Source organism: Nicotiana tomentosiformis, chromosome 2, assembly GCF_000390325.3.
Source record: "Nicotiana tomentosiformis chromosome 2, ASM39032v3, whole genome shotgun sequence".
Lineage (NCBI taxonomy): Eukaryota > Viridiplantae > Streptophyta > Magnoliopsida > Solanales > Solanaceae > Nicotiana > Nicotiana tomentosiformis.
In genome coordinates, this window is record NC_090813.1 from 114,851,643 (window position 1) to 114,878,736 (window position 27,094).

Below are 27,094 nucleotides of genomic sequence, written 5' to 3' on the forward strand. Positions count from 1 at the left end.
GATTTCAAAATTTTTCAAAGCTTCATCTTTGTGAGATAGAAAAATCACCCATGTAAAAGGTGAGTAGTCATCAATAATAACAAATACCTATCATTTTCCTCCTATGCTAGCAGTTCTAGTAGGTCCAAACATGTCCATATGAAGTAGTTGTAAAGGCTTAGATGTGGACACAATGTCTTTGATTTTGAAAGAGTTCCTAGTCTTTTTACCAATCTGACATGCATCACACACATGATATCTAGAAAAATTGAGTTTGAGAAGACCAATAATTAAATCATGCTTGGATAGTTTATCTATAATATGCATGCTTGCATGACCAAGTTTCTTATGCCATAACCATAGATCATCAGACATGGATGTTAAGCATATATGAACATCTATATTTTCAAAGCCATTAAGAATGTAGATATTTCCATACCTTTTTCTTGTAAGGATTATTTTACATGACTCATCTTCAATAGCACAACCTGTTTTCTTGAATTTTACCTCATATCCGGAATCACACAATTGGCTTATACTAAGTACATTGTAGTTGAGTCCATCTACGAGATAGACTTCATGATATCACAGTTGTTATTCAATGGGACTCTGTCAGTGCCAACTATCTTCCCCTTTCATTCATTCCCAAATTTAACACTTCCACCATTTATTTTAGTGACCTCTTTGAACATGTTTTTGTCACCTGTCATATGGCTGGAACACTCACTATCTAGGTACCATTTTCCTTTGCGGCTCTTTCTGTGGTGTTCCTGTAAAATATAATAATTACTTTCTCTTAGGTAACCAAGCTTGCTTGTGTCCTTGTTGGTTAGTATTACTAAGATTAAGGTTGTCTTTGGGTCTCCAAATCTACCCTGGAACATTTGATTTTCAAAAATGACAAAAGGAATATTTATGCCCACTTTTATTACAAAAGTGACATACAAAAGGTGATCCATTTTTGGATCTTCCACTAGTGCTTGTGGACTATGTTCTGGTTGGTCCTTTTTCAGTTGACTTGTAAGTTGCATGGTTGTACTTAACAGAACTATGACTGGTGGATTTGCGCATGCCATTGAGTTGCATTTTCAATTCCTGAAATTCTTCTTGAAGTACTTCTTTTTTAATTTTACATACTTCAAGCTTGAGTTTCCAGTCTTTCTTTTCCCTATTGAGTCTCTTTAGTTCATTCATCAACTTTTGAGACTCTTTTAAAGTAAGGTCAAGAATATCATGCAATTCATTACATCTTTCACAGTTATAGGATCTTACCTCGCTTGTTTCACCTTGCGCCATAAAATAGTTTTCATTTTCATCCTTGCACTCGTCATCTGAAACATCTTCATCTGTCCAGCAGCCTGAAAATTTGTTTATGTCATTTTTCAGAATTGTCATGAAGCACAGATTTGCTATTTCTTCTGGTTTCGAAATGTCTTCATCACTCCAGCTTCCAAAGGATTTGTTCTTGTTAAATCCTCTGGCAACTTTTCTTTTTAGATCTGGGCATTCAGCTTGTACATGTCCGTATCTTCTACATTCATAATATTTTCCATCATTCTTGTCCTGTTCATTGTATTGCCTGGTTTGCCTTGATGATATTCTTCCTCTTTTTGTATTTCTGTATCTTCTCATTAGACCATCCATGTTCCTTGATACCATAACAATTTCTTCCTCGAGGGCTTCAGGATCATCGTCAATGTCATTTTCTGTCCTGTCAGTTGTAGCCTTGAATGCAATTGTTTTCTTCTTTTCTTCCTCAGTTGTTTTCTTGAGATGAGTCTTTTCAAATGCTAAGAGATCCCCTCAAAGTTAATCATACGATAATTTGTTAAGATCTTGTGATTCAAGTGCAACTACTTTTGTCTGCCAAGTCGTAGGTAGACTTCTCAGAATTTTCCGAACTTGATCACCACTTGTATATAGTTTACCAAAAGCTTTTAGATCACTGATGATTTTGCTAAACCTTGCAAACATTTCTTCAATGGATTCTTCTTCTTTCATCTGGAAGAGTTCATAATCATGAACCAACATATTGATATGCGTTTCTTTCACTTTGTTGGTTCATTCATAAGTGACTTCTAGTTTATCCCATATTTCTTTGACTGTATCACAACTGAATATTGTTTCATATTCTTCTCCACTTATAGTATTATAGAGTAGATTTCTGGCCTTAGCAAACTTGAACAACTGCCATCTGCTCGTCTGTAGATTCGTCTATATCTTTTGGATCATCATCAACAGGTTAGGCTGCTACAGGCAGTGGATAGTTCCCTTTCTTGATTACTCGCCAAAATTTGATATCATATGACTTTGCATATATTTCCATACGCACTTTCCAGTGAAAAAAATGTTGTTCATTGAAATAAGGTGGTATGACTTGTGATGTTCCTTCTTGAAAGAGTGCTCCAACAATTCCTTGGTTTTCCATGATCTTTTCTCACAAACTGTTAAGCAAAGAAGAGTGAGACTAGCTCTGATACCAATTGAGAGTACAAAGGGGAGAGGTATGAATTACATATTTTAAAATTAGTTATTATAAGTTGACTAGTTTACCAATTAGTCGACTATAAATAAGAGTGAGATAGTAAGAAGTACAGAATTAAAATGCAGAAGTAAAGTGCAGGAATTAAAGACACCGGAGTATTTATACTGGTTCAGATTCAATGTGAATCCTAGTCCAGTCCCCTTGGGTTGCAAGGGTGTTCTCTTTCAGTGATTGAGTTTCTCGAGTACAAAGTGAATGGTGTATTTTTACACCAAGTGCTCAGTTTCTATGTCTCTCGTCTTTTCTTGATACAATGCCTCACCAGTGATTTTCTCTCTTTCTTGTCTAACTTGTTACACATCATATCTAGTATAACTACAATGTTTATTTGAAGTAGAACAAAGAGAGGTTAAATGGTTTGATCAAAGTATGTCTCTTCAAGTCTGAAACGATCGTATATATACTTTCTAGGATTCCTTAGATTTTGGAGAGATTTGCGAACCCAAGAGATTTGATCCTTGAAAGGAATCACAGATTGATTCTTTCCAAGAATAAGGTTGATTCTAGTTATACTTCCTTGATGAGTGAACTTTGATAGCTTTCCATCTTTAAGCCTTGATATCCGTCGGATTTCCCGTGTTGGTTATGCCTTTGCCGAAACTTTAGTACTTCTTCCCTTTTTATTGTTGATAGCTTCAATCATCTTCTGATTGATATCTTCCTTCAGTTTTGATTTCTCTCCTTGACGGCTTCAATCATCCTCTGATTGATATCTTTCTTCAATTTTGATTGATTATCTATTTTCGGACATTTATTGCTTTGCTGATTCCTTGATTGCTTCAGTCAATCTTTGATTGATACTTTCTTTTTTACTTTGATTCTGATTGATTTCCTTGAGTCCCTACATCAAACACAATTATATTATTTTTCATCATTAAAACTAAAATCTAACAAAAACTACGTTCATCACCCACCAAGGAACATATTGCTATAGGGTCATGCCTTTTGGACTAAAGAATGCAGGAGCTACTTATCAAAGGTTGGTGACAAAGATGTTTATAGGCTAGCTCGGAAAAATAATGGAGGTATATATAGACAGCATGCTGGTCAAGTCCAAAACGGGAGAAGATCACATCAATCATTTGAAAGAAAATTTTGACATACTCAAACGGTACGGAATGAAGCTGAACCTAGAGAAATGTGCGTTCGGTGTAGCCTCAGAAAAATTATTGGGTTTTATGGTATCACATTGAGGTATCAAGGTCAACCCTGACCAAATCAAATCCATTGAGGGGATACCGGAACTCTTGACCACCAACAAATAAGTCCAAAGGTTGACCGATCGCATCTCCGCCCTTTCAATGTTCATCTCGCGGTTGTCGGATAGGTGCCATAAATTCTTTGGCATACTCAAGAAAGACAACGGCCTTGAATGGACTTTCAAGTGCGTCTGGGATCTGTGAGAACTAAAGGCATACCTATCATCTCCGCCCTTGTTTTCAAAACCCGAGCCGAGGGAGCGTCTCCTTGTCTACTTGGTCTATCCGAGGTAGCTATAAGTGCAGTCTTAATTCGAAAAAATAAAGGTACGCAATCTCCCATCTATTACATTAGCGAAACACTCGTCAACACCGAAACGAGGTACCCACATCTCAAAAAATTAGCTCTGGCCTTAGTCGTAGCTTTATGGAAGCTTAGACTATATTTCCAATGTCACCCCATCTCGGTCGTCACAACCTTCTCCCTCAAAAGCATTTTACATAAACCTGAACGTTTGGGAAGGCTGGCCAAATGGGCCATCGAGCTGAGTGAGCACGATATCACGTATCAGTCTCGAACGACGATAAAGTCACAAGTGCTCGCTGACTTCGTCGCCAACTTCAACACAAAAATAATGCTTGAAGTCGAAAGGGAAGCCGTCTAATCCTCCCTCCAAACACAAGACCATTAGATCCTATACACTGATGGCACATCCAACACATCAGGGTCTGAACTGGGGCTCGTACTCGAAGTCCCAACATGCAAATTGATTCGCCAGTCCATAAGGTGCCCGGATATGATTAACAAAGAGACCGAGTATGAGGCCGTAAATGCAGGTTTAAGCATAGCACTCAAATATGGAGCAAAACGGTTGAAACTACGCTGTGATTCCCAGCTCGTAGTCAACCAAGTCATAGGGACTTTCTAAATCAAGGAACAAAGATTGTAGAAATACCAGACCAAAATCTGCAAGCTATGCCTGAGTTCGATGAATGTCAGCTCGACCAAATCCCACGAGAGCAGAATTCCGAGGCAGATAGCCTTGCCAAACTAGTCGCAGCCACCAGAAGCATCACAACCGGAGACAAAAATATGGTCCATCTCCTCAACTAATCACTAGATCAAGTCGAGGTAAGAACCATAAAATTAATCGTATTGTCATATACTTGCAGGACGACACACTCCCTGGCGACAAACAAAAGGCCAAGAAACTGATAATGCAAACGGCCAGGTACAATATCCTCCGCAGAGATCTATACAAGAGAACCTATGACGTCCCTCTAGCGAAGTGCTTGGGCCCGAACCAAACTCAGCGCGTCCTTGAAGAAGTCCATGAAAGCCATTATGGAGCTCACTCCGGCAACCGAGCACTGGTCAGATGCCTCATACGGGCAGGATATTACTGACCCACTATGAAAAAGGATGTCGCAGATTTCGTAAGGAGATGCGAGCAGTGCCAAAAGTATGCCCTAATGATTCACCAAGCAGGATAACATCTCCACTCAGTCATGTCCCCTTGGCCGTTCATCAAATGTGGAATAAATATCGTGGGCCCCCTACCAGCAGGCCGAGGTAATATACAATTCCTTTTGGTTTTAACTCACTATTTCTCTAATTGGGTGGAAGTAGGAGCATTCTCCCAAATACGGGAACAAGAAGTAATCACCTTTATATGGAGAAACATCATATGTCGATTCAGCATTCCCAAAGAAATCAGCTGTGACAACGGACCCTAGTTCACAGGAAAGAAAACCGTCGAATTTTTTCAGAAATGACATATCAAGAGGATACTCTCGACCCTGTATCACCCTGTTGGTAACGGACAAGAAGAGTCATCCAATAAGTCAATACTAAATATCATGAAGATGAAGCTCGAAGATGCCAAGGGACTGTGGCCAGAAATACTACCAGAAATATTGTGGGCCTACCGAACAACTCCGAAAACAAGCATGTGAGAGACCCCCTACTCTTTGGTCTACAGGACCAAGACAGTAATACCAATCGAGTTCGGAGAACCCAACCTAAGGTACTCCCATGAGAGAGGCACGAGTAACGACGAGAGCAGAAGAAAGGAACTCGACGAAGAGATATGGCCTACATAAGAATGGTTGCCCAAAAATAACAAGCAAAATGCGATTACAAAAAGAAAGCAAAGGTCAGGCCGCTCAAAGTCGGGGACTACGTACTGAAAGCTAAAACTCAAAGATCCCAGGGAAGGCAAGCTGGGAACAAATTGGGATGGTCCATATAAAATTACAGCCAAAGCAAACAAGGGTTCGTTCCAATTAGAGACAATGGAAGAAAGCTACTACCTAACAATTGGAAGATCAACCACCTCAAGTACTTCAACTTATGAGAGAAAAAGCGTCTCCCAAGTCGTACTCTTTTTTTCCTCACTTGAGTTTTGTCCCATTTGGGTTTTCACAAAGAGGTTTTTAAAGAGGCGGCGGGGGGAACGTTTCGAATCGAAGTAGTGAAGGTAGGGCCATGGTTACTATTTCATTGCTCGACCTCTCAATATTCTCTAGATCGACCAATGAAGGGACTAGATAGATCAGTACTGGGACTGGAACGCCAACCAACACCCAAAAAATCTGTAAGTTTCTTCAAGTATGTAACCAAAACAATAATGTCAAGACAATAAACTTTACGCTTATCAGTGCATCTTTCTCGCATTTAGGTTATGTTCGACCCTGCTCGAACAAAAACCTACCATCCCTCGTCCGCAATTTAATAAAAGATTATATTCGACCTTGCTCGAACATACTCCTATCAGCCCTCGTCCACACTCCAACAAAGAAACAAAAATATACACAAGTATAGAAACTAAGCCGCAGGAAGATAAGAAGATACAAGGAAACACTCTAACATTTCATATACTTAAAAAGTTGCTTACAATAGGCTCATGAAGACGCCAGCAGAAACATACACATACAAAAATTCAAAAAAGAACTATTGGCAACCACCATCACGACCTTCAACATCCCCACCGACTTGGTCCTCAACAACATCACCTCCTTGTCCATCAGCACCCTCGCCATCAACACCTTCACCCTCAGGACATGCAGCATCATGCCAAGAATTCTCCTCAAGACGGTCCACACCCTCATCCCCCTCGTCATCAACGGCCTCAGGTATGGCGGGATCATACCCACAATTAACTCGAGCCTCACGAGCCTTAACACGAAAATCTTCGAGGGTGAACGCAAAAATGGATCCCATCTTATGCAAACCTCGAAACACATCCAACTGAGACTCGGCGTGAATCCATTCCTCATATATGTCCTGAGGAACGTTGGGAAAATCTGAAGTACGAGAAGAAGATGTATGTGCAAGAAGTTGGGCTTTCTAATCTTCCAAAGCGGCCACCCGATCATAGAGGATGGAGTTATCCTTCTCCAACTCTCCTCTCCTCTCCTCTAGTCGATATTCTTTAACTTTCTTTGTGGACTGGTCAATCTCCCGCTCGGCTCGGAGGGTCCTATTCGCCAACTCTAGTATCTCTGATTTCCTCCGAGCCTCCAAACGGGAAGATTCTGCCTTCTCAAGCTCACTCTGCTTCTCGGAGACTTCACCATTAAGGACCTCTAGCTGAAGCCGACATCTTCCAATTGCCCACACAACTCGACCACTTGTTCTTGAAGGTCACTGCATTGGGCCTCCATGCCTCTGCTGACCTCAAGCTCCTCTTCCCTACTCCTCAACGTCCCTTCAAGGATGCTACACTTCTCGATGACTTTCACCAGTTCATTGTCCTCTTCTTTCAACTCATCATGAAGGGCCCGCCTGCAAAACTCTCGTTACTCATCGTGATACTCGATGTACTTGTTTTTCAACCTCACAAATATTTCTCTACGCTTCTCCTCCCTTCAAGCGCTCTTAATCTCCAAAATCACCATCTGCAATTACAAAAAGAAAAAGAAGCAAGTCAAAAACGATAACGCCCCAAAAAACAAAGACAAAAAAGAGGAGAAGGACAAAACACCAAACACTCACCCCTAAGAGAAAGACCGGCAATGCTCATCGACAAGTGATATCATCCAATTCTTTGAGGGTCTTACCCTCTATATCGAAACAACGAGGGCCGAGGGTAGGGACTACGCTCTCTGTGTTCTTCAGAAAGTCACGATCCATAGGGATCATAATGGTCCTCGTAGGCCCCTCCAACCTCATCTCAAGTTGGGTAAACCCTTCCTCCATCATCTTCAGATCATCTACATTAATGTCCGAACCCGACTCATTGTCTTTCTTAGCAATGCATTTACCTCTCTCGTTAGCCGGCAAGGAAGTATCATCAACTGGTTAGGAAGTTGATGCCTCCTCTCTTCTCGAAGTATCGAGAACGTCAGCGGACGGTACTTCTGCCTCCGCCACCATAGAAGGGAGAGGTGTATCCATGTCGCCTTCCATCAACCTCGGAATCTCGGACCCCAGCTCGATATCATCTCCGATGATAATGGTCGTCGTCTTGCTCAGCGAAAAATTACCCGCCATTAAGTTAATGGAACGGGCAACCCCGTCGCCAACATTTGCAGTTCTCCTCTAACGAGGCATCAAATCCCCCTCGCCAGGCAAAAGCTCATCATCTTTATCTATAAGACGACATAATGGAGAGGCAGAGGTTTCCGTGGCCGAAGCCCCAACGGCAGAGGAAGAAGCAGGTCCAGACGCCGCAATAGGAGGGACTGGGGCACGAGCAGAAATAGTCGCAGTCGATGAAGGGACCAGGCACGAACAGAAGGGTCCATAGTTGAGGATAGGGCAGAATCCGAGGTTGCAACAGCTTTTTCAAAATGAGGGAGCGGGAGTTCTCGACCTCCTCGAAAATCCCCTAGCCGAAGCTAGGAAAAACACATAGAAAGGGAAATATCAACAAAGGTAAACAAAAAAAGAAAGGAACTAAGACTCCAATAATAAAAGGGAATTTCCAGCCGAAAGGAGAGTAGGACCAATCTTCTTGAAGAAGCCCGGCCGCTCATAGATACCCATGATGTGAGGAAGAAGCCGACCAACCCAGTTAGAAATATCTTCGACCAAAGGAGTAAGAGAGGTTTTAGTTTCACGAGAAAAGGACCAGAGGTCAAAGCCCACAAACCAAACAAGGGAGAAAAGTCATATACCTACAAACAAAGAAACTAGGTACTTACGAGTACAATTTCAAACCTCAGGAAAATCGTCGACGTTGGCCACTACGTCCTCGGTTCTGACGTAGAAGAAGTTGAACCAAAATTGGCGGTTACCTTTGTCGTTCATCTTCAACAACAAGAACTTACCTCCTCGGTGGCAGAGATTCAACATTGTCCCCCTATAAGAGCTAGGGGCGAACATGCGTATTAAATGCCTAAGTGTGAGTTCGACCTCGGACAGCTCGGCAAATTTGGTGAGCATCATTATGAGTTTGTAAACGTACGGCGCGAGCTAAGAAAATTCCATAATAATGACAAAATCCCTCCGCCAGTAGAAGGAGAAGGAGAGTATAACCGACTTGAAAGAGGTAGTCATAGAAGGCACAATACCCAGGATGGTGGACCTGCATCGTATACCACCCAACCAAGATTAATTTGAGGTGATTGGGAATGCTGAACTTAGCCCTAAGCTCTCTCAATTCCTTCTCCGTCATCACTGACCAAAAGGCTCCAGGGTCAGCATCAGGCGATTTGGAGAAATTAAACCTAGTATCAGGGTTGCGAGGAACTATCTCCTCCACCAAAGTGAAGCTTCCATCTTCGACGGTTGTAGGAGCATTCTCCTCATAGGGAGAAACACCATTGCTAAAGGGATCGCTTCACTTCCCTCACTAGATTCAGAAGGTATGTTAGACATGTTTTAACAGAAGAAAGAAAAGTATCAAACAATAAAGAATTGAGAACGATGGGAATCACTAGAACAGAGAGAAAAGGTGTAAAGCTAGGGAAGAGAAAGAAAGGGATATGGGTTTCGAAACAGAAAACTTGAAACTTCAAAATCTCACACTAACATCTCTATTTATAAGAACTTGGGCACCATAACCAAAATCAGTTCATCATTACCTGGCACCAGAACCGAAGCGGCAAGTTCAATCAAGGGTCGCACGCGAAACGAAGTAATGCATCGGGAATATATGTCATAATGATGCATGACGTCATGACATCATCCTAATTCGCGGACAGCATAACTCCAACAAATCAACCGAAAAAATTGAAGCGTTTGAAATAAGCAGCCCATGTATGGCCATGTTGCATGTTCGTTGTAACCACCACGGCCCGCACAACTCGCTCGATTGCTTTGACAACGACGAACAAAATCAACTCATCGAACCCGCCTGAAGCCGACCTCAATTAGTGGAGGGACTAACTGTATGGGTCAAAATCTGTCTTTAGAATATTTAAGCCAAGATAATACTAAGGGAAGAGTTCCCAAGTCATCGTATGTCGAGATGGCCCAAGAAGCAGCAAAGTCCGTGGTCGAAGAGTCAACAAGAGCTGTAGTCAACAAGGGCTGTAGTCAAGGTGTCAACAAGGGTCGAGGTCGAGTACGTTTGACAGAGCTGTAACGGCTAGTTTTCAAGATAGGATATTAAAGAAAATATTCTAGTAGATATTCTCTACACTTGTACTATTAGGGTTTCTTAGGAACCTGTCCCATATAAATGGAAAAAGAGACAATGATAGGGGCATGTGATATTCATTTGTAAAGAACACACTTTGACTAAAAGATTTGTCTCTCTCTCTTGCTAAGATACAAACATCACATTTTCACTGAGATTCTTGTCCATACTTTTCCATCAGATCCGAGAATAACTCGAATATTCAAGGATTTGTCTATCATTCATCATTGTCATGAGGAACATCCACCTATTTCATCATTTATTGGGCGAATCATTCCTCCTATTTACTTAAATGTCATTTATTAATGTTCATTATTATTGAATGCTATATTATTGTTCCTGATTTCTAGAACATTTATTAGTACATATTATTGTCACTGTCCGACCAGATCCACACGATATTTATAATTTTTTTTAATTTTAACAATCATATCTAATGATATTATTGTTAGCTAAGACTAATCCTTGTTCACATAAATTTAATTATTTGAACCAAGATCTGTATTTTCTGGAAACAATAACCAAGAGACTAACTACAGTTATCAAATGTCAAGTTGCCTATATATACTTTTCAACAAATTCTTTTCCCGAAAGAATTAAACTTATTGGTTATATCAGCTAAGAATTATGTATAATGCCAAGCGGTCGATGGCCTCGTTTGATCATTTGGATATGTCCAACAAAGATAAAGAGTACGAATTATCCAAATCCAAAAGAGAACTTGACATTTGTTGGTCCATGTCTACAAAATTCCATATGCATAACGTTAGGTAAAAGAGGAAAAAAATGAAAAGCTTTTTTCTTCTTGGACAAAGAAAGAGGAAAATGCTTTATGTTCATGCCAGTGACGTTTATGCATTGTCATTTGGCAATTGTTAGCAGTCAAAGCGCAAGGTTAGTTAGTTATTAGTATGATTTGTGAATGAAAATTCTTGGTCTATTCCTTCGTTTCACACAGAAATTATCTTTTTAGATGCTGTAAAGTTCAAGTTTGGAGGGCTAACACTTGTTTGGAACTTTCTGAATCCTCTTTCTTATTGTTTGCCGCGTGGAATGAATAAAAATAATTAGACCTATTGGCAGTTGTACTACGACCACGAAAGTTAATGGAGTCAAATTGAATTTATATTAAATAGCTCATGGGCGACCATGCTCTATATTTTAAGATGGATAATCCGAAATATATTGTATAGTATTAAAATACGTTGAAGATTCACAAATTAAAGGAATTAAGTGGGATATGTGTATTCCAACTAAATTACGAGTCCATTTCTCGTGTTGTCACTGAACTAATAGAAATTGTATATGAAAATTATTTTACTTTATTTTGTAACTGGAAAGTTATTATACTTTGCATATTGTAACTCAAAAGTTAATCAGCACTTTTAGGGCTTTATTAAATATTATTTTTCATATTTTTTTTCAGCCCAACCATTTAAAAAATCAAAAAACCTATTTAAATCATCACTCGACTCGACCGTTCCATGACCCGACCCATTTTCTCTTATTTATGTTATAAAAAATATAAATATTACTTTGTTGTAGTGTATTATATTGGTTCTCAATATAGTTATACTGAATGTATACATTGGTTTAAGCAAAGTATTAAATAGAGAATAAGGAATTAATTATCTTAACAAACTAGAGGAGTTAAATTTGAAAGTGAAACAAGAAAATTAATAATGTTGAAGTGGAAGAAAATAAAAAGAAGGAAGGAAAAATGAAAAAAAGTATTTATGCTTGAAATTTTGACTGAGAAATATTAATATATGAGTAAATTAAAAGATTTTATCCTCGATGTTTTAGAACAAAAACGCGCATGCTTATAGTAAAGATAATGTTACTAGACGATCATTTCTAGTCGAACTGATTTAATACTTTGCTTAAACCAGTATGTTGAAAACCAAGATAATTAACAGGAAAGTAATATTTACGTTTTTTGTAACAAAAATAAGAGAAAGTGGGTTGGGTCAAAGAGCGGGTTGAGTCACGGTTTAAATGTATGTTTTTTTATTGTTTAAATGATTGAGTTAAAAAAAATAAAAAAAAAATATTTAATATGGCCTAAATGTGTTGAGTGACTTTTGAGTTATAATGTGTAAAGTATAATGACTTTCCGGTTACAAAATAAGTAAAGTGAATTTCATAAATAATTTTCATTAGTTCAATAACCTTTTGAAAAATGAACTCTCTTGTTTACCAACCTGTAATTCATCACGAACAATACATATAATACTAATTAAATCACAACATAAATAATATATTGGTCTAAGAAGATAAAATAGTTCTTATATAATAAAGTGAACTGTTTGTCTCACAAGGTTTTCATAACATGCTGAAAATAAAAAATAAAAAAATTGTAGCCTAATAAAAAAAAATGAATCAATAGGGTCATTACTTTTCCAATATAAGTTCGAGGAAAAATCCCATCGGAATAATATGAAAGCTTTATTAAAAGTAAATACAACGACATAAACGACGACGAAATTACACATTTGAAAATTTCCCCAAAGTTCATCAAACAAGAGATAAGCGTTATAAGACTCTCATTATGTGAATGTGAATTCCCCCAAAAAGTCATTCAAATTCGGGACAAGAGACTTTGATAAAGTCAGTGGCAAATATTGAGCAGCCAAGAGAGGCAATGGGCGATTATAAATACTTCCCACCTACAAAGAGACGAAATCACAAAGTTTGCTTTCTTTTAACACATATATATACACCATTCACAAACCAGATACACAGTAAACTTTTTGTTAGATAACTCAACATGGGGAGAATAGCTCTTGTAGCTGCAGCATTAATGACTTTGTTAGTATTAGTTGTACAACCTCCAATGGCTTTTGCTGCTACCAAAGGAAAGATGGTAACAGTTTTGAGCGTTGATGGAGGTGGAATTAGAGGCATTATTCCTGGCACCGTTCTTGCCTTCCTTGAATCCAAACTTCAGGTACTTATCAATCATCTTCTATATATTTTATTGTTATGGACTTACCCTCCAGCCTTGATATGGATTTTAGTGTTAATTATAACACGAATCCATAGTAAGCCCCAAACACGGATTTGAGTTTATCTCTGACTCAAAGGTTTTTCGAGTGCCACACCCATAGTAAGCCCCAACCAGTTCAAGATAATTGTTTCCACCCTGTTATAGATTAAATTCTTGAACACTGACCGTGCTTCTATTATCGGTTTAATTTTTATAAGATGTTATTGAATGTACACTACTTTCTAAGAAGAAAGACACTTTAGTTACAACTTTTGATATGTCAAGACATTTCAATAGTTATAACAAGTTAAAATAAGAAGTTTCAAGTTAAGTCTATAAAATAAAGAATAAAAAATTTCTAGCCCCTTTGGCCAAACTAGAAAAATCAGAGAGGTATTTTTTTTTAAAAGTGTTTTTTTGTGTTTGGCTAATTAATTTAAAAATTATTTCTAAGCATCAATTAGTGTTTGATCAAACTTTTAAAAAGTGGTTCTAAGTGTATTTTTCTCAAAAGTGCTTCTGGGAAGAAAGCTACTTTTTTATGCTTCTCCAAAATCGCTTCTGATTATCCTCGGAAGCACTTTTTTTCTCCTAAAAGCCAGGCCAAACGCTTCAAATTTAAATGGAAAAAAGTGTTTTTAAATTTGGAGAAACTTGGCCAAAAATGATATAAAAAAGATAAAATGCCATATAACTTAAATAGAAGAAGTCGTTTTATTACTTTCTTCTTATATCCTTCTCATGAACTTTATCTGTATATGCTAACTTAGGAACTGGATGGACCAAACGCAAGACTTGCAGATTATTTTGATGTGGTAGCTGGAACAAGCACAGGTGGATTAATAACCACTATGCTTACTGCTCCTAACATGGACAACCGCCCCTTATATCAAGCAAAAGACATTTCCAATTTCTATATGGAGCACGGCCCTCAAATTTTTTCTCAAAGCAGGTTAAAAACAGTGAATATAATGACCCAGAGTTGAGTTAATTCTTTCTTTTTCTCTTTTGCTTAATACTGAAGGAGAGTGTTTGTTTATGATTCAGGCGTAACAGCTTCGTGAGGAGGGTCACAAATTTGTTTGGGGGGCCAAAGTATGATGGCAAGTACTTGAGATCAATAATTAATTCAATATTAGGCAATCTTACTATGAAGCAGACATTGACTAATACAATCATACCAACTTTTGATATCAAACGCCTTCAACCAATTATCTTCAGTACCGCTGATGTAAATTTCTACCGCTTTACCTAACAATATTCTTTTAATTATTATATCCTTTTGCTTAATGAAAATGATGGGATATCCTAATATAATTTATTCAATTTTGTATACAGGCAAAAGCAAATATATCTAAGAATGCTCAATTGTCAGACATTTGTCTTAGCACCTCGGCTGCACCCACCTATTTTCCAGTACACTATTTTGAGACCAAGGATGCTGAAGGGAAAACACGCACGTTTGATCTTGTCGATGGAGGTTTAGCTGCAAATAATCCAGTGAGTAGCCTTTCTTAATATAAGCAATATTGTATATCTTAAAGATCGATTTCTAATATTGAGCCGATGGTCTTCTAAAAATAACCTCTCTATCTTCACAAGGTAGGGCTAAGGTCGCGTATATACTATCCTCCGTCCTCCCCAGACACCACTGCTCGTGGAATTATACCGCGTTAAGTTTTATATCTTAGGTATTTATGAAATATCAGTATTGACACCATCTTCTTTACTCTTTCCTAGACTCTGATGGCAATGACACACATTTCAAAACAAATAATGACGGGCAACTTTCAATACGAGGATATGGAAAAAATGGACTGCAAGAAAGTGTTGGTTCTGTCATTGGGCACGGGTACAGGAAAGCACGAAGAGAAGTACAATGCTACAATAGCTTCCAGATGGGGAATGCTAGGTTGGATCTATAACAATGGTGCCACCCCATTGATAGATGTTTATGCTGATGCTAGTGCTGATATGGTAGACATTCACGTTTCCACCATGTTTCAGACTCTTGCCAGTGAGAAGAACTACATCAGGATTCAGGTAACAATGACTTAAAAGTCTATTCCTATTGTCCGTGGACGTACATCCACTTTATTGATTGTTATTATCATTATATTACTATTATATATTTTAATAATAGTGATGTCTAGACTCTAGATTAGTTCAAGTGAATCCATTATTTTGGACACATTATATATATATATATATATATATATATATATATATATATATATGAGGAAAATATTAACATGTAAAGAAATATTAAAATTTGAAATCATAATACTAATAGTGTGATGGATTCAGTGGTGAAAATATAAACGTTTAACCATCAATCAAGTTTAAATTTTGGATCGCCCCTACCACCAATACATTCATTTTTGTTGATTATTTGAGTTTAAATGGTACAGGACGACAATTTGACTGGAGAGGCTGCGTCTATGGATATTGCAACCATAGAAAACATGGAGAGACTTGTACAAATTGGTAATGATCTATTGAAGAAGCCAGTGTCAAGGGTCAACTTAGAAACAGGCCGATACGAACCAGTTGTTGCGGAGGGCACTAACGAAGCTGCTATAATCCATTTTGCTCAGTTGCTTTCAGAAGAAAGGAAACTCAGAATAAACAACTAGAAAGTGCATATTTGTCTTGACGGGGAAATATGCTCTTAGGATTTGTCATACAATTCGTAGAACGAATAAAATATTGATTATACAAATATTATTTTACCTTCAATTGTTAAGTGCCTACATAGTAGGCCATGTTGTAATATCAAAATAAATTAACCTTCAAATAGGGAAATAAAAGTTATATAATTGTTCTATTTTTTTTTTCTTAAGCTCCTATCAATTGTTGTGTAAAGACTATACCTCCTTGCTGCGAAACTAATATTTCAGCCCACATAGTGAGGTGCCATAATAGGCTCAATCTGGTTCAGCCTTTTCTTGAACTCTGCACATAGCAGGAGCTTGTGCTTTTTTATAATGAGGTGCCAATTGTTACATAACCTGAAGGAGGAATGTATTCATGCATAATTGAATTGCAGCTCCTAGTAAATTCATAGGAAGGCATAAAGTGAACCCATATAAGAGTACAACAACAACAAAAAATCCAGTAAAATCCAACAAGTGAGGTCTGGGAAGGGTAGTGTGTACACAGACCTTACCCCTACCTTGAGGGTACAGAGACTATTTCCGTAGACCCCTGGCTCAAGGAAAGATGAAAAGAAAGCAGTAGCAACAACAAGATATTAAGAAAACAAGCGTAATGAACATGTAGTAATAGAGATTTACAAATAATAGAATGAACCCGGATAAGAGTAACGTTCCAAAAATAACCATGAGAAAGATTTATCTAGGAAACAGACTTAGTACTAGATATATTGCACATCAAGAGGTTAAAAATATTCAAGAAGTAAGCTGAGATAAAAGGGCTTGCTGAAGCCCCAGGTAACTAAGTTGGGGACATCCAAACATCCATATTTCTGTATTAAAATGGAAAGATGCTTTTTTCTTGCATTAAATTGACTTTCCTTTCTGTACAACACGCTGAGGTATATTCAGTGCTATATTTTTTGTATTCAAAAATAAAAATTCCCACTAGCAGCATTAAAAGTCAAGTCAGAAATCAGCTCAAGCTTTGATTCACCGCAGTTAGATTTGTACGCCATGAGAAACCCCTGCAAGAACTCAAAATTTACAAAAACACAGATCAACGAGAGTAAAGGATATACAAAAAATTGGATGTACCAAAGTTTCTATTACTCCCTCCATTCATTTTATATGTCTTAGTTTGGCAACACACGAAGTTTAAGAAAGTAAAGGACACTTTTGAATTTTATGGTCTTAATGTGTAAAATGTACCAAATGCCCTTTGAATCTTGTGGTCTTAAACATGAAATGTGAGATGTTGAAATTAAAGAGTTACTAAGTATAGAAAGTGACATTCCTTTTGAAACGGACTAAAATTGAAAGTACAACACATAACTTGAAACAGAGGGAGTACAAACTAAGAATTAAATTTTATGTCCCTAATATGATGGATGTGATAGCCTAAAATAGAGATGAAGAGATGAAAGTGGGAGCACCAGCAGTAGATGGTAAAACAAATTTGCTAATTGCTAGGAGTAGCACAACAGAGGCAAATACCTGATTCTAGCTGTTTGAGGCTGGTAAGTTGGCAACCTGCACCACTATGTGCCTATCATGATCTGTGCCAAAAGATTTAACTAACAAGTATTAGCAGACTGCATTTGATATCACAAAACATTAATTCTGGGTAATGATTTAAAAATGATTGCAGGCTGAGGTTTGAGGAAAGAATTCAGCATACCGCTGGAAATTTTACTGAAACATTTTAGCATAACCCTTCTTCTCCTGGTCTAGTTTATGAGCAATCTGTTATAATTTTTAACAAATTAGAAAATGTGTATTGTGTTCACATACTTGAAATTGCAAAAGAAAGTGAAGATGATGCATTAAATATCTTGATCAGGTATGACTAACCTTCTTCTTTGCAGCAGCCAGTTCCTTCTTTATCCCCCCTGAAAGAGAAAATAAGAAAGAAGGATGACACTTTCTCCGGACTGATATTCAAGGATATATACCAAGACCAGTTAGTCAGGGGTGAAATATATTTATTTCCTTCATCGTACAAAATCTAACCAGCCAAACAGGGTTTAATGTGAAAATTCTACGAATATGTTGAAGGCTTTTATATAATCAGTTTAGGCAAAACATACTGAAGACACTTTTTCAACTCCTAGTCTCCTACTTCTCCTTGTATGGATTAAAAGTTCCTTTGTGGAATGTAAGGGACTTATATGCAAGTTTGGATATCCAACATGTTGAACCTGAGATTCACAGCTAAAGACTGCAGCCTTGTTTGGCTCCAAGAGAATCATCTAATACAACTTAGAATATACAGATGCACAAGTAGACAAGAAATAATACAGAAAAAAATAAAAAGGAATGACAACACACACATTAATCACAGTAGCAAAATATACTCTTTATACTTTAAAGCCAGAGCTTTTCCCCCTTAAAATGTCAAAAATGAACTTGAACATCACTAACCATTGTTTGGCTCTAACTGCAGGGCCTTCTTAAAACTTTCAGCTGCTGCATCTACAGCATTCATTGCCATATATGCCTGAAATAAAGCAAATGATGCTTCAGTTTTGCATATGTGTAATACCCCACGCAGTAAAGTATGAAGACATTAAGGTAAAACTGAATCAGTAATCATACACCATCGAGTAAGGAAAGCAGTAGAAAGAATATTTTGCTATGACATAACGTTTCTCCTGAATATAGAAGTACACAAGGATGTTTGAGAACAAAAATGAGGATTAGTGTCAGATTGATTTTATGCCAAATTTAGTGTTAAATTGAAGTTTGACGATAAGCCTAAGCTATGTTCGATGGACCAGACGAGGATGCAAGTTGCCTGGAACAGTACTTTTGTTTAGCAGATCAGAGAAGCCAATGTACTAATTATGCTACGATATCTCTAAACCGTATTACATTTATGGAGCACAGTGAAATTCCAACACTAAAGGAACTAACAAAATGCGAGACAAGCTTGAAAAAGGGACTTATGGTGCAAAGCTCGTTTCCTAGTGAAGCCTAATCACCTTCATCGTGAAAGAAGAAAGTCATTTCCAACTCGGAAGAAATAGAAGTTTGGTTGGCAAACCCAATGCAAAAGAAAAAGAAGTTCGTTCAGCCCTATGGAAGTACATCGTAAGTTGTTCACTACATTCAGACTACTAAGAACACTGAGGAGAATGATGTCAAGAGGCAGCTTTTATAATATTGCCGTCGTGCATATACACTCACTGTTCTCTTTCCTTTTACAAATCAAGTCAAGCTTTCTTTCCTTCAGGAATTCTAGCCACTTCAACTATATTTTATAAATCTACACTCCAACCTGGCCTTGGCGGTAAAAAGCTTTGACATTGTCTCCTCCATCATAAATTGCAACATCAGCATCCAACAATGCTCCAGCTAGGTCTCCTAACTTCAGCTTACAGGCCTGAACAAGAATATGAACATGAATAGGTTGAGCAAGACGAAAATATAAGCTACATAGTCCAAAATCAAGAGCAAAGTCTGAATATTTATATTTAATCAGTCTAAATATCAACAGTAAGTGGAAAATCAAGAAGTTGGAAGACCATAGTATTTATAATCAAACATGAAGAAGTTCAAGGCATTTCAAAGATATCTAACCAACTAATTGAAATATTTTAATGTTCTTCAATGCATATAGACATTGATGGCCAAAATGTGTAGACTAAAACAGAGTTTTTTTTTTTTTGTGTGTGTGTGTGTATATATATATATATATATATATATATATAAGTATTAACAAAGATGATTTCTTTAGGAAGGTTACATCCTCAGGTTATGTTCTTACCATAATGCTAAAAAAGGACTAGTTCTTATACTAGTAACTGAAAGTCCTACTAAGGCCTACAAGCTTCTAAAGGTAAGAAAACCAGTATGTAACATCACATAGTTGCAAGAAAATTTAGAATAACTTACAGAACTATTTGCAAGTATCTGGGACTTTGTCTTTCTCAAATACTCGCTTTTTGCTGCATAATGAAGCAAATAATCCCCTCAGACAGATGGTCTAATTATGAGAAGCTCAAAACAAGTTGAAGCAAAGCAAATCAGACAGTCATTTATAGCTGCAATTAAACAGTTCACCTTCATCAATGTCTTCCTTATCCCAGCATAAGTCGGTATAACGGACGGCCTTCCTGTACTTTCTGGTAGCCATCTTATAATCTTCTTTCTGTCAATGACAAATATGAGGTGACGATCTCATTTTGAATGAGAAAAAATGAGAATCCAAGTCCAAGTTTAGATTAGCCCTTGGAAAAAAATTACACAAAAGTAGAGACTCTCTCTCTCTCTACCCCTCCCTTCCTCCCTCTCATTTTTTTTCTTTTCAACAGATGTTATTACTTGTTAACAACAAACTATCAATCAAAGCTAGTTTTGAAAACATATCTGTGTGAACTTATACAACACAATGTATACTTGAAACAAACAAGAAACATCGATTAAACTAGGAGTACCTTGTAATGTTCATTGCCAATGGCTTTGATACAGTCAACGGCAGTTATCCACCAAGCAACTTCATCAGGTTTCGCATCAAGATCTATTGGCCAATCAGGGTAAGTGTCACCATCTTTAAAGAAGTTAGTTGTGCCATCATCGGCTCCCTCTGAAATTTCTCCACAATCCTCTATTACCACAGGAAGGTCTGGAAAATTATTTTCACTTGTTTTAACATATTCAATTGCACGAATCATCCCCAAACCCCTAATTACTCTTCCAAACACAACATGCTTTCCATCTAGATGATGTGCTTGAGAAGAGGTGATGAAAAATTGAGAGCCATTTGTATTTGGACCAGAATTTGCCATAGAAAGCATCCCTTTTCTTTCATGTTTGAGTTTAAAATTTTCATCTTCGAATGTCAAACCATAAATTGATTCCCCACCAGTGCCATCTCCAGCAGATATATCCCCACCTTGTAACATAAAACCTCTAATGACAAGATGAAAGCAAGAACCCTGCATGAGAAGCAAACAACAATAAAAAGGCTGGAAAAGAAAAATCTATACAGAAAGGTTAAAATGAAAAATCACACGCAGAGAATCAAATTATTTGGGTCACCAGAAAAACAATTTAAATAGGATAAAACATTAAGTAACAAAGACAGTGGCATCAAAAGTTCACATTTCCAGAGAGCCACCCAAATTTCTTTCTGTGACATTGCAACCGTTAAGTGTAATTCTCACAATGAAGCCTAATTCCCTGCAATTATATCATCACTGGCATTTGAAAGTTTGCCGTGAACTGACGGACGACGATCCATTCACCAGTGAAGGTGAGGCCTGTTTTCACATATGTGCAACGGTGCAACCAGACTTACTTTCCTCCTTTTCATATAGTTTATTATTGGTGGGTACTTGGGCATCTTGATTAACAATCCATGAAGAAGTTGCATGATGAGCCCCATTCTCCTTTATTTTTTTTGTAGAAATGTAGAACTGTATACAATGAGGAACAAAAGAATAAAACAAAAAACTCCAAGCCCTACTTGCACGGTGGTGTCCGGGCAAGCTTGCGCGCACCTCAACTAATTCCACGGGATACCTGCCACCTCCCACCAGCAACAGGTACCAGGTAACTCTATCCACCAAGGCTTGGATAGATGGGAAGAAATCACCTAGTATTTGCCTACGCTAGGATTTGAACCTGAGACCTCATGGTTCTCACCCACTTCATTGACCATTAGGCCACACCCTTGGGTGCTTACGAGAAGATGAGAGTTTAAGACACTATTCATTTTAAAAACAAACCGAGGTGAATCCAGGATTTGATTTATGGGTTCGAGTATGAAATTCTACCACAACACATCTAATTTAAAGGGCTCAACATATTAGTTGTATTTATTTAGTGGATTTTTTAAAACATATACATAGTCTGAGCCAAAGCTACGGGTTCATATGAACCCACTCACATAACTAGTATTCTAACTCCTCCCCTAAAAACGGAGTGGAGCATACTGCTATTTTTTAGTAAAATAATACAGTATTAAAGTCAAACCAATGTCAACTCGTGCAATATGATTACATGCCGCGTATTCATCATCAACAACATAAAGACCATAAATAGGAACTGAAAGAGTAGGAACAAAGAGAAGAGCCAAATGCTCAAATACACACAACAAAAACAACCATTACTACTATAATGACTCCACAACTCCAAACTAGTTGGCATTGACGATATGAATCCTCCGTTAAGCCAGTTTCATTCTAATTACTCAATTATTTGTGAGTTAAGGAAGAAAAAACAAATGCGTAAACATTAATGTATATAAAAACTACTCCATATTCGTGCAGGAAAATGGAAAAACAGAATGAGGACCTTAAAATGGAGAGGAACACCAGTGCGAGGGCCAATGCCTTTCTCTCCAGTACAGAGAGCCCTGAAATTTTCAGCGGTTTTAGGGACAATGTCTTTGTAAAGCTCAATCACCATTCTTCCTTCAAGCTCTCCACCAATGCTTATGTCCAAATAGCACCTCGGATTCACCATTTCTTCTTTCCTCTTAATCTGGAGAAATGCTTTTCTATTGAAAAACCCAAAACCCTTCTGAGTTTTTGAAGGAGCGGTTGGTGCTGTACGCTACGGGGTGGACAGCATGCGCTTTTCTTGCTTCTGTCAATTCCAGTGGAGTGGAGTGGTACTGTTGGATCGTTTTGGACTGTTGTGTGGGCCTTATTTAGCGAGCCCACTGTAACCTACTAAGCCCAATTACCTTCATAATGCGAAACGTAGAGCGCCAGCTGTCCCCGTTGTCAGTATAATAGCGACAAATGTAGTCTGCTTTTTGTTGTATTCTGTCGCTCAATAAAATTTCGCATCCTATGCAAAAATAGAATTTGCAGAATTTCTTTTTGTTTTTTTATTTTCTATTTTTTGTGTGCTAATGTTGAAAAACTGAATTTGAAAAGCATGAAAAGATTTCATTTTCTCTTGTTGCAAAAATAACATAAACGAAAAGAATTTGCAGAAACTCAAAAAGAATTGGGAAATACATTCTTTGAAAACATTTCGACCAAGACGCAAAAAATAAGCTCTTTTCAGTTTAAAGTTGATTAACACGTGATCCCAAATTTTGCCGAACTGGAATTATAAAATGGACACAAATTTATTCCCGCTAAATCCCAAATGGTTGAAAGCTCCATCATAGTGACATTGGCAGAAACACCGTTTAGTAAGGATTGCCGTCTGATTAAGTGTTTATGGTTAGGTTTGGATTGATTTTTTTTTAAAAAAGAAATCAAATCAAGTAAGTTGGTTTTCAAATATTGAAACCAAACCAAACCAATTAAAGCGGCTTCTTATTGATTCGATTTACGTCGATTTATATCGTTTTTTTCAATTTTCCCGTTATTTATTGTTTTTCATAAAGATTGTATTGGTGGGGAAAAGGCATGACACATGGACTACCATCAAGGTGACAGGGCACGACACGTGGACTACCATCAAGGTGACAAGTGGCACTTCCAATTAAACGAATTAAAGAATTCAAGAAGGCACGGGAGAAACACCCCTGGAGTTTCTCTAGGAAAGGAACCGGCCCTGACAACTGGAAAAGAAGAAATATGAGCGGAATGAATAAAGATCATAAAGAGGGAAGATGCACGAATCTGTTATAAATAAGGAAGGGAAATCGATATTAATCTTGGTTACGGGAAATCGATATTAATCTTGGTTACGGGAAATCTTCAGTTACAAATGCTTCAGTTACAATTATGTATGGTAACGGGTAATCAAGGCAGTTAATGTTATTAACAAGCCCGAATTAAGTAAGGAAACTGTTATAATTATATACTCCTATATGAGGGCCTAGTCCTCATTTGTAATGGTATCTGATTTTTTGATCAATATATGCAATTATTCTTTTTATTAAAAAGGTTCCAAGCGCAATTCTTGGAGAGAATATCAATTTGCTTTGAGTTTTCTTTCCTAGTCAATTATTTTCATTATTTGTCTTATTCTTCAAATTACTAAGAAAGAGAAGTAAATTTTGGTTATGAGTAACCCGGTTTCTTCTTGATATTGACTTTGACCGAGAAATATATTTTTGCGTTAAACAAATTAGTTCCGTTACCAAAAATCTGATAATCTGTTCACTTTTCAAACTTCATTTTTTACAACTAAATATGTCAATTGTTACGAGAACAACCTGCTAAATCAACAAGGTGGAACTCCACTACATCATACACCCATGGGAACTCATCAACACTCACGTGAAAGTTCACCTGAAAGGTCTGGTTTGCGCACTGATGGACAACATGGAGGTGACCAAACCGTTAAGCTGGATGCTTTGAACCAGTTGATTGCGGAACATGTGAACGAAGCGTTGCAGGCTTATGTTAGAGGATTACCCAACGCACCACAAACTCCACCACCAGTTAATACAACAACTTTGGAGAATCCGCGCGTTCGGGACTCGATAACTCTGGAGGTGGAGAAATACCCAATGAATCTCGCGATGGAGGGTCGGGTTCACCAAATAATTCTAGTTTACAAAGTTTAGTACTAACTTTGAGGAGACAGCTGAAGGAGTAAAATGAGCGTATATAGAAAATACTTGGCGTGCCTCCCGTGATCAAAGGTGTGGATATTGACAAGTATTCACAACAACTCTGGAAGCCAAGTGCAACACCCTTGTCGATTTCTAAAATATTTAAAATGCGTGATATTCCCAAATATGACGGGACATCCGACCTACGGGATCATGTAACCGCGTTCACTACCGGCGTAAAAGGTAATGATTTAACCAAGCAGGAGATTGAATCGGTTTTGGTTAAAAAAGTTGGCAAAACTCACAAAATGGGCATTAACATGGTACTCTCTCTTACCTGAAAACTCCATTGATTCTTTTAAGCTTGCAGATTCATTTATAAAAGCACATTCGGGGGCTCAAAAAGTTGAAAAAATGATGGAAGATATCTTCAAAGTTAAACAACAAAGTACATAATTAATTAGAGAATTCATAGATAGATTCCAATGAGAGAGAATAATGATGTCGCGAGTACCTGATAACTAGGCGGCTATGGCATTCGCGATCAACTTGAGTGAGAAAAGTTCAAAAGCCACGAGGAGGTTGAAAGAAAGTTTGCGGGAGTTTCCTGTAATATCTTGGAACGATGTGTACAATCGATACAGCATGAAGCTGCGAATAAAAGAAGATACGGTTGCACAACCAAGAGTTGATGAAAGAGTAGGTTCAAGACGCTCGGAATCAGAGAGAAGGTCTGGTAAAAACAAGTATGAGCCATACATGGGCCCGCGGGGGCGAGATTCTCGACCTAAATAATAGAATGCACAATTTGATTTAAGATCAAGGCGAAAAGAGGCGAGTTTTTCATCCAGATTCAAAAGGGAGCGAGATGCCCGAAGCAACAATTCCGGTACTCAAGTAAGAATAGGAGATTATAGCTTTAACGTTAGCACGTTTGAATTAGTGGTTGTTCTAAGGGGATGAGAGATAAGGTATGATGGCGAAAGATATGAGATCAGATCCAAACAAAAGGAACCCAGATTTCTGGTGTGAGTTTCACAATGACTATGGCCATATAACATCAAATTGCAGGCTTTTGCAAGGGGAGGTTGAACATTTACTGAAGCAAGGTTATCTTACCGATATGTTTAGTGAGAAGGGAGACAATCATACATGAAAAACAGGCAAGAACCCCCAAATCCTCCATCACCAAAGAGAACAATCAATGTCATAACGGGAGGGGATGAAGTCAATGGTGTAACATACAAAGCTGCGAAAAAGACATCAAAAGTTACTGCCACTCACGGGAAACGAGTTCGCCAAGTCTTGGAAGGTGATAGTATAATGTTCGATGACGAAAATGCGGATGGCTTGATGATTCCTCACAACGATGCACTGATAATATCTTTATTTGTACATGATACAAATGTAAAATGAGTTTTGATTGACCCAGGTAGCTCAATAAATATCATTTTACTGAGGGTGGTAAATGAAATACAAGCTAATGACAAGGTTATATGAATCTACCGCACATAGATGAAATGAAATGCAAGCTTGTCCTAATGATTCATTTCCTTTATCATACATAGATCAATTAATTGATTCTACCGCATGTCATGAGCTTTTAAGTTTTTTAAATGCTTATTCTGGTTATAATCATATAAAATGGATCTTCTAGATGTAACGACCCGACCAATCATTTTGAGACTTTGCATTCCGTTCACCCATTTGAAGTCTTGAGTAGCTTTGTATGATGTATTATGACTTGTATGAATCGTCGATTTTGGTTTTCAGGTGATTCGGAAGAATGATTCTCAACTAAGAAGCATTAAGTTGGAAGAGTTGACCAAGTTTGACTTTTGAGTATTTGACCCCGGATCGAAATTTTAATGGTTCCGTTAGGTCCGGATGGTGATTTTAGAATCGAGCGTATGCTCGGATTTGTATTTGGATATTTCTAGAAGGTTTCGACACTAGTTGACGAAAGTTGGCAATTTGAAGGTTTGGAATGTTCATAAGTTTGACTGGAAGTTGACTTTGATGATATCGGATTCGGATTGTGGTTCCAAAAATTGGAATATCTTTGTTAAGTCGTTTTGGACATGTGTGCAAAATTTGAGGTCATTATGAGTTGATTCGGTACGAGTTTTGGAAGTTGAAAGTTCAAAAGTTCATTAAGTTCGTCTTGAGGTGCGATACGTGATTTTGATGTCGTTATGCGTGATTTGAGGCCTAAAGTAAATCTGTGTTATGTTATGGTACTTTTGGTATGTTTGGACGGAGTACCGAGGGGCTCGGATGAGCTTCAGATAAGTTTGGGTTGTGTTGCGCTCGTTTTTGATGTTTCGACTTCGTTTTTTCATGCATAAATGGTACCATATTAAGAAAATAAGCTCCAATTTCTATTTTGATTGAAGCATTAGATCCGTATCGTAAGTTTGAAATCATAGCAACTGGAATCATCAAGTTTCGACATCGTATGAGGAATTTATGGTCATTTTACTAAGAATTGGGTTGCTAGATTTTGTCAGATTAATTACCAAATTGCCACTGAATTCGTATTTAAAAATCTGCACTATTTTGATATATTGAGACATGTTATAAGAAAATTAAATTATGGTGGATGTTTACTCTTCTCCACTATCTCCATAACTCCCAATACTCTAATAATTATGGAGTTATGATTGTAACT

At 37.6% G+C, this 27,094-nt stretch overlaps 2 protein-coding genes across 3 annotated transcripts; one reads left to right on the plus strand and one right to left on the minus strand.

Annotated features, from left to right (window-relative positions):
• Positions 1–12,988: 12,988 nt before the first annotated feature.
• Positions 12,989–16,126, plus strand: LOC104086964 (patatin-like protein 3). The gene is made up of 6 exons (XM_009591330.4): positions 12,989–13,260; positions 14,070–14,251; positions 14,347–14,530; positions 14,638–14,799; positions 15,040–15,342; positions 15,711–16,126. The coding sequence occupies exons 1-6, from the start codon at positions 13,081–13,083 to the stop codon at positions 15,933–15,935; spliced, it is 1,236 nt and encodes a 411-aa protein (XP_009589625.1). The 5' UTR covers positions 12,989–13,080; the 3' UTR covers positions 15,936–16,126.
• Positions 16,127–16,552: 426 nt separating this feature from the next.
• On the minus strand, positions 16,553–22,566 carry LOC104086963 (peptidyl-prolyl cis-trans isomerase CYP40-like). Of its 2 annotated transcripts, none has more exons than XM_018767627.3 (10): positions 22,254–22,566; positions 20,393–20,893; positions 20,019–20,106; positions 19,851–19,903; positions 19,234–19,338; positions 18,378–18,453; positions 17,808–17,845; positions 17,635–17,699; positions 17,451–17,548; positions 16,553–16,981 (listed from the first exon to the last, which is right to left on the minus strand). In XM_018767627.3, the coding sequence occupies exons 1-8, from the start codon at positions 22,422–22,424 to the stop codon at positions 17,646–17,648; spliced, it is 1,086 nt and encodes a 361-aa protein (XP_018623143.1). In that variant the 5' UTR covers positions 22,425–22,566; the 3' UTR covers positions 16,553–16,981; positions 17,451–17,548; positions 17,635–17,645. The 2 variants fall into 2 exon arrangements, with proteins under 2 accessions (XP_018623143.1, XP_009589624.1); XM_009591329.4 differs by having other exon boundaries at positions 17,451–17,512; positions 22,254–22,565.
• Between the last annotated feature and the right edge of the window lie 4,528 nt (positions 22,567–27,094).

Coding starts and splice junctions, on each gene's coding strand:
- LOC104086964 (XM_009591330.4), top strand. CDS start 13,081: ATGGGGAGAATAGCTCTTGTAGCTGCAGCATTAATGACTTTGTTAGTA. Junction 14,800..15,039: donor GTTTAGCTGCAAATAATCCA/GTGAGTAGCCTT, acceptor ACTCTTTCCTAG/ACTCTGATGGCAATGACACA. Junction 15,343..15,710: donor AGAACTACATCAGGATTCAG/GTAACAATGACT, acceptor TAAATGGTACAG/GACGACAATTTGACTGGAGA.
- LOC104086963 (XM_018767627.3), bottom strand. CDS start 22,424: ATGGTGAATCCGAGGTGCTATTTGGACATAAGCATTGGTGGAGAGCTT. Junction 19,904..20,018: donor TAAGGAAGACATTGATGAAG/GTGAACTGTTTA, acceptor TTCATTATGCAG/CAAAAAGCGAGTATTTGAGA. Junction 18,454..19,233: donor CTTTTTACCGCCAAGGCCAG/GTTGGAGTGTAG, acceptor GCTTTATTTCAG/GCATATATGGCAATGAATGC.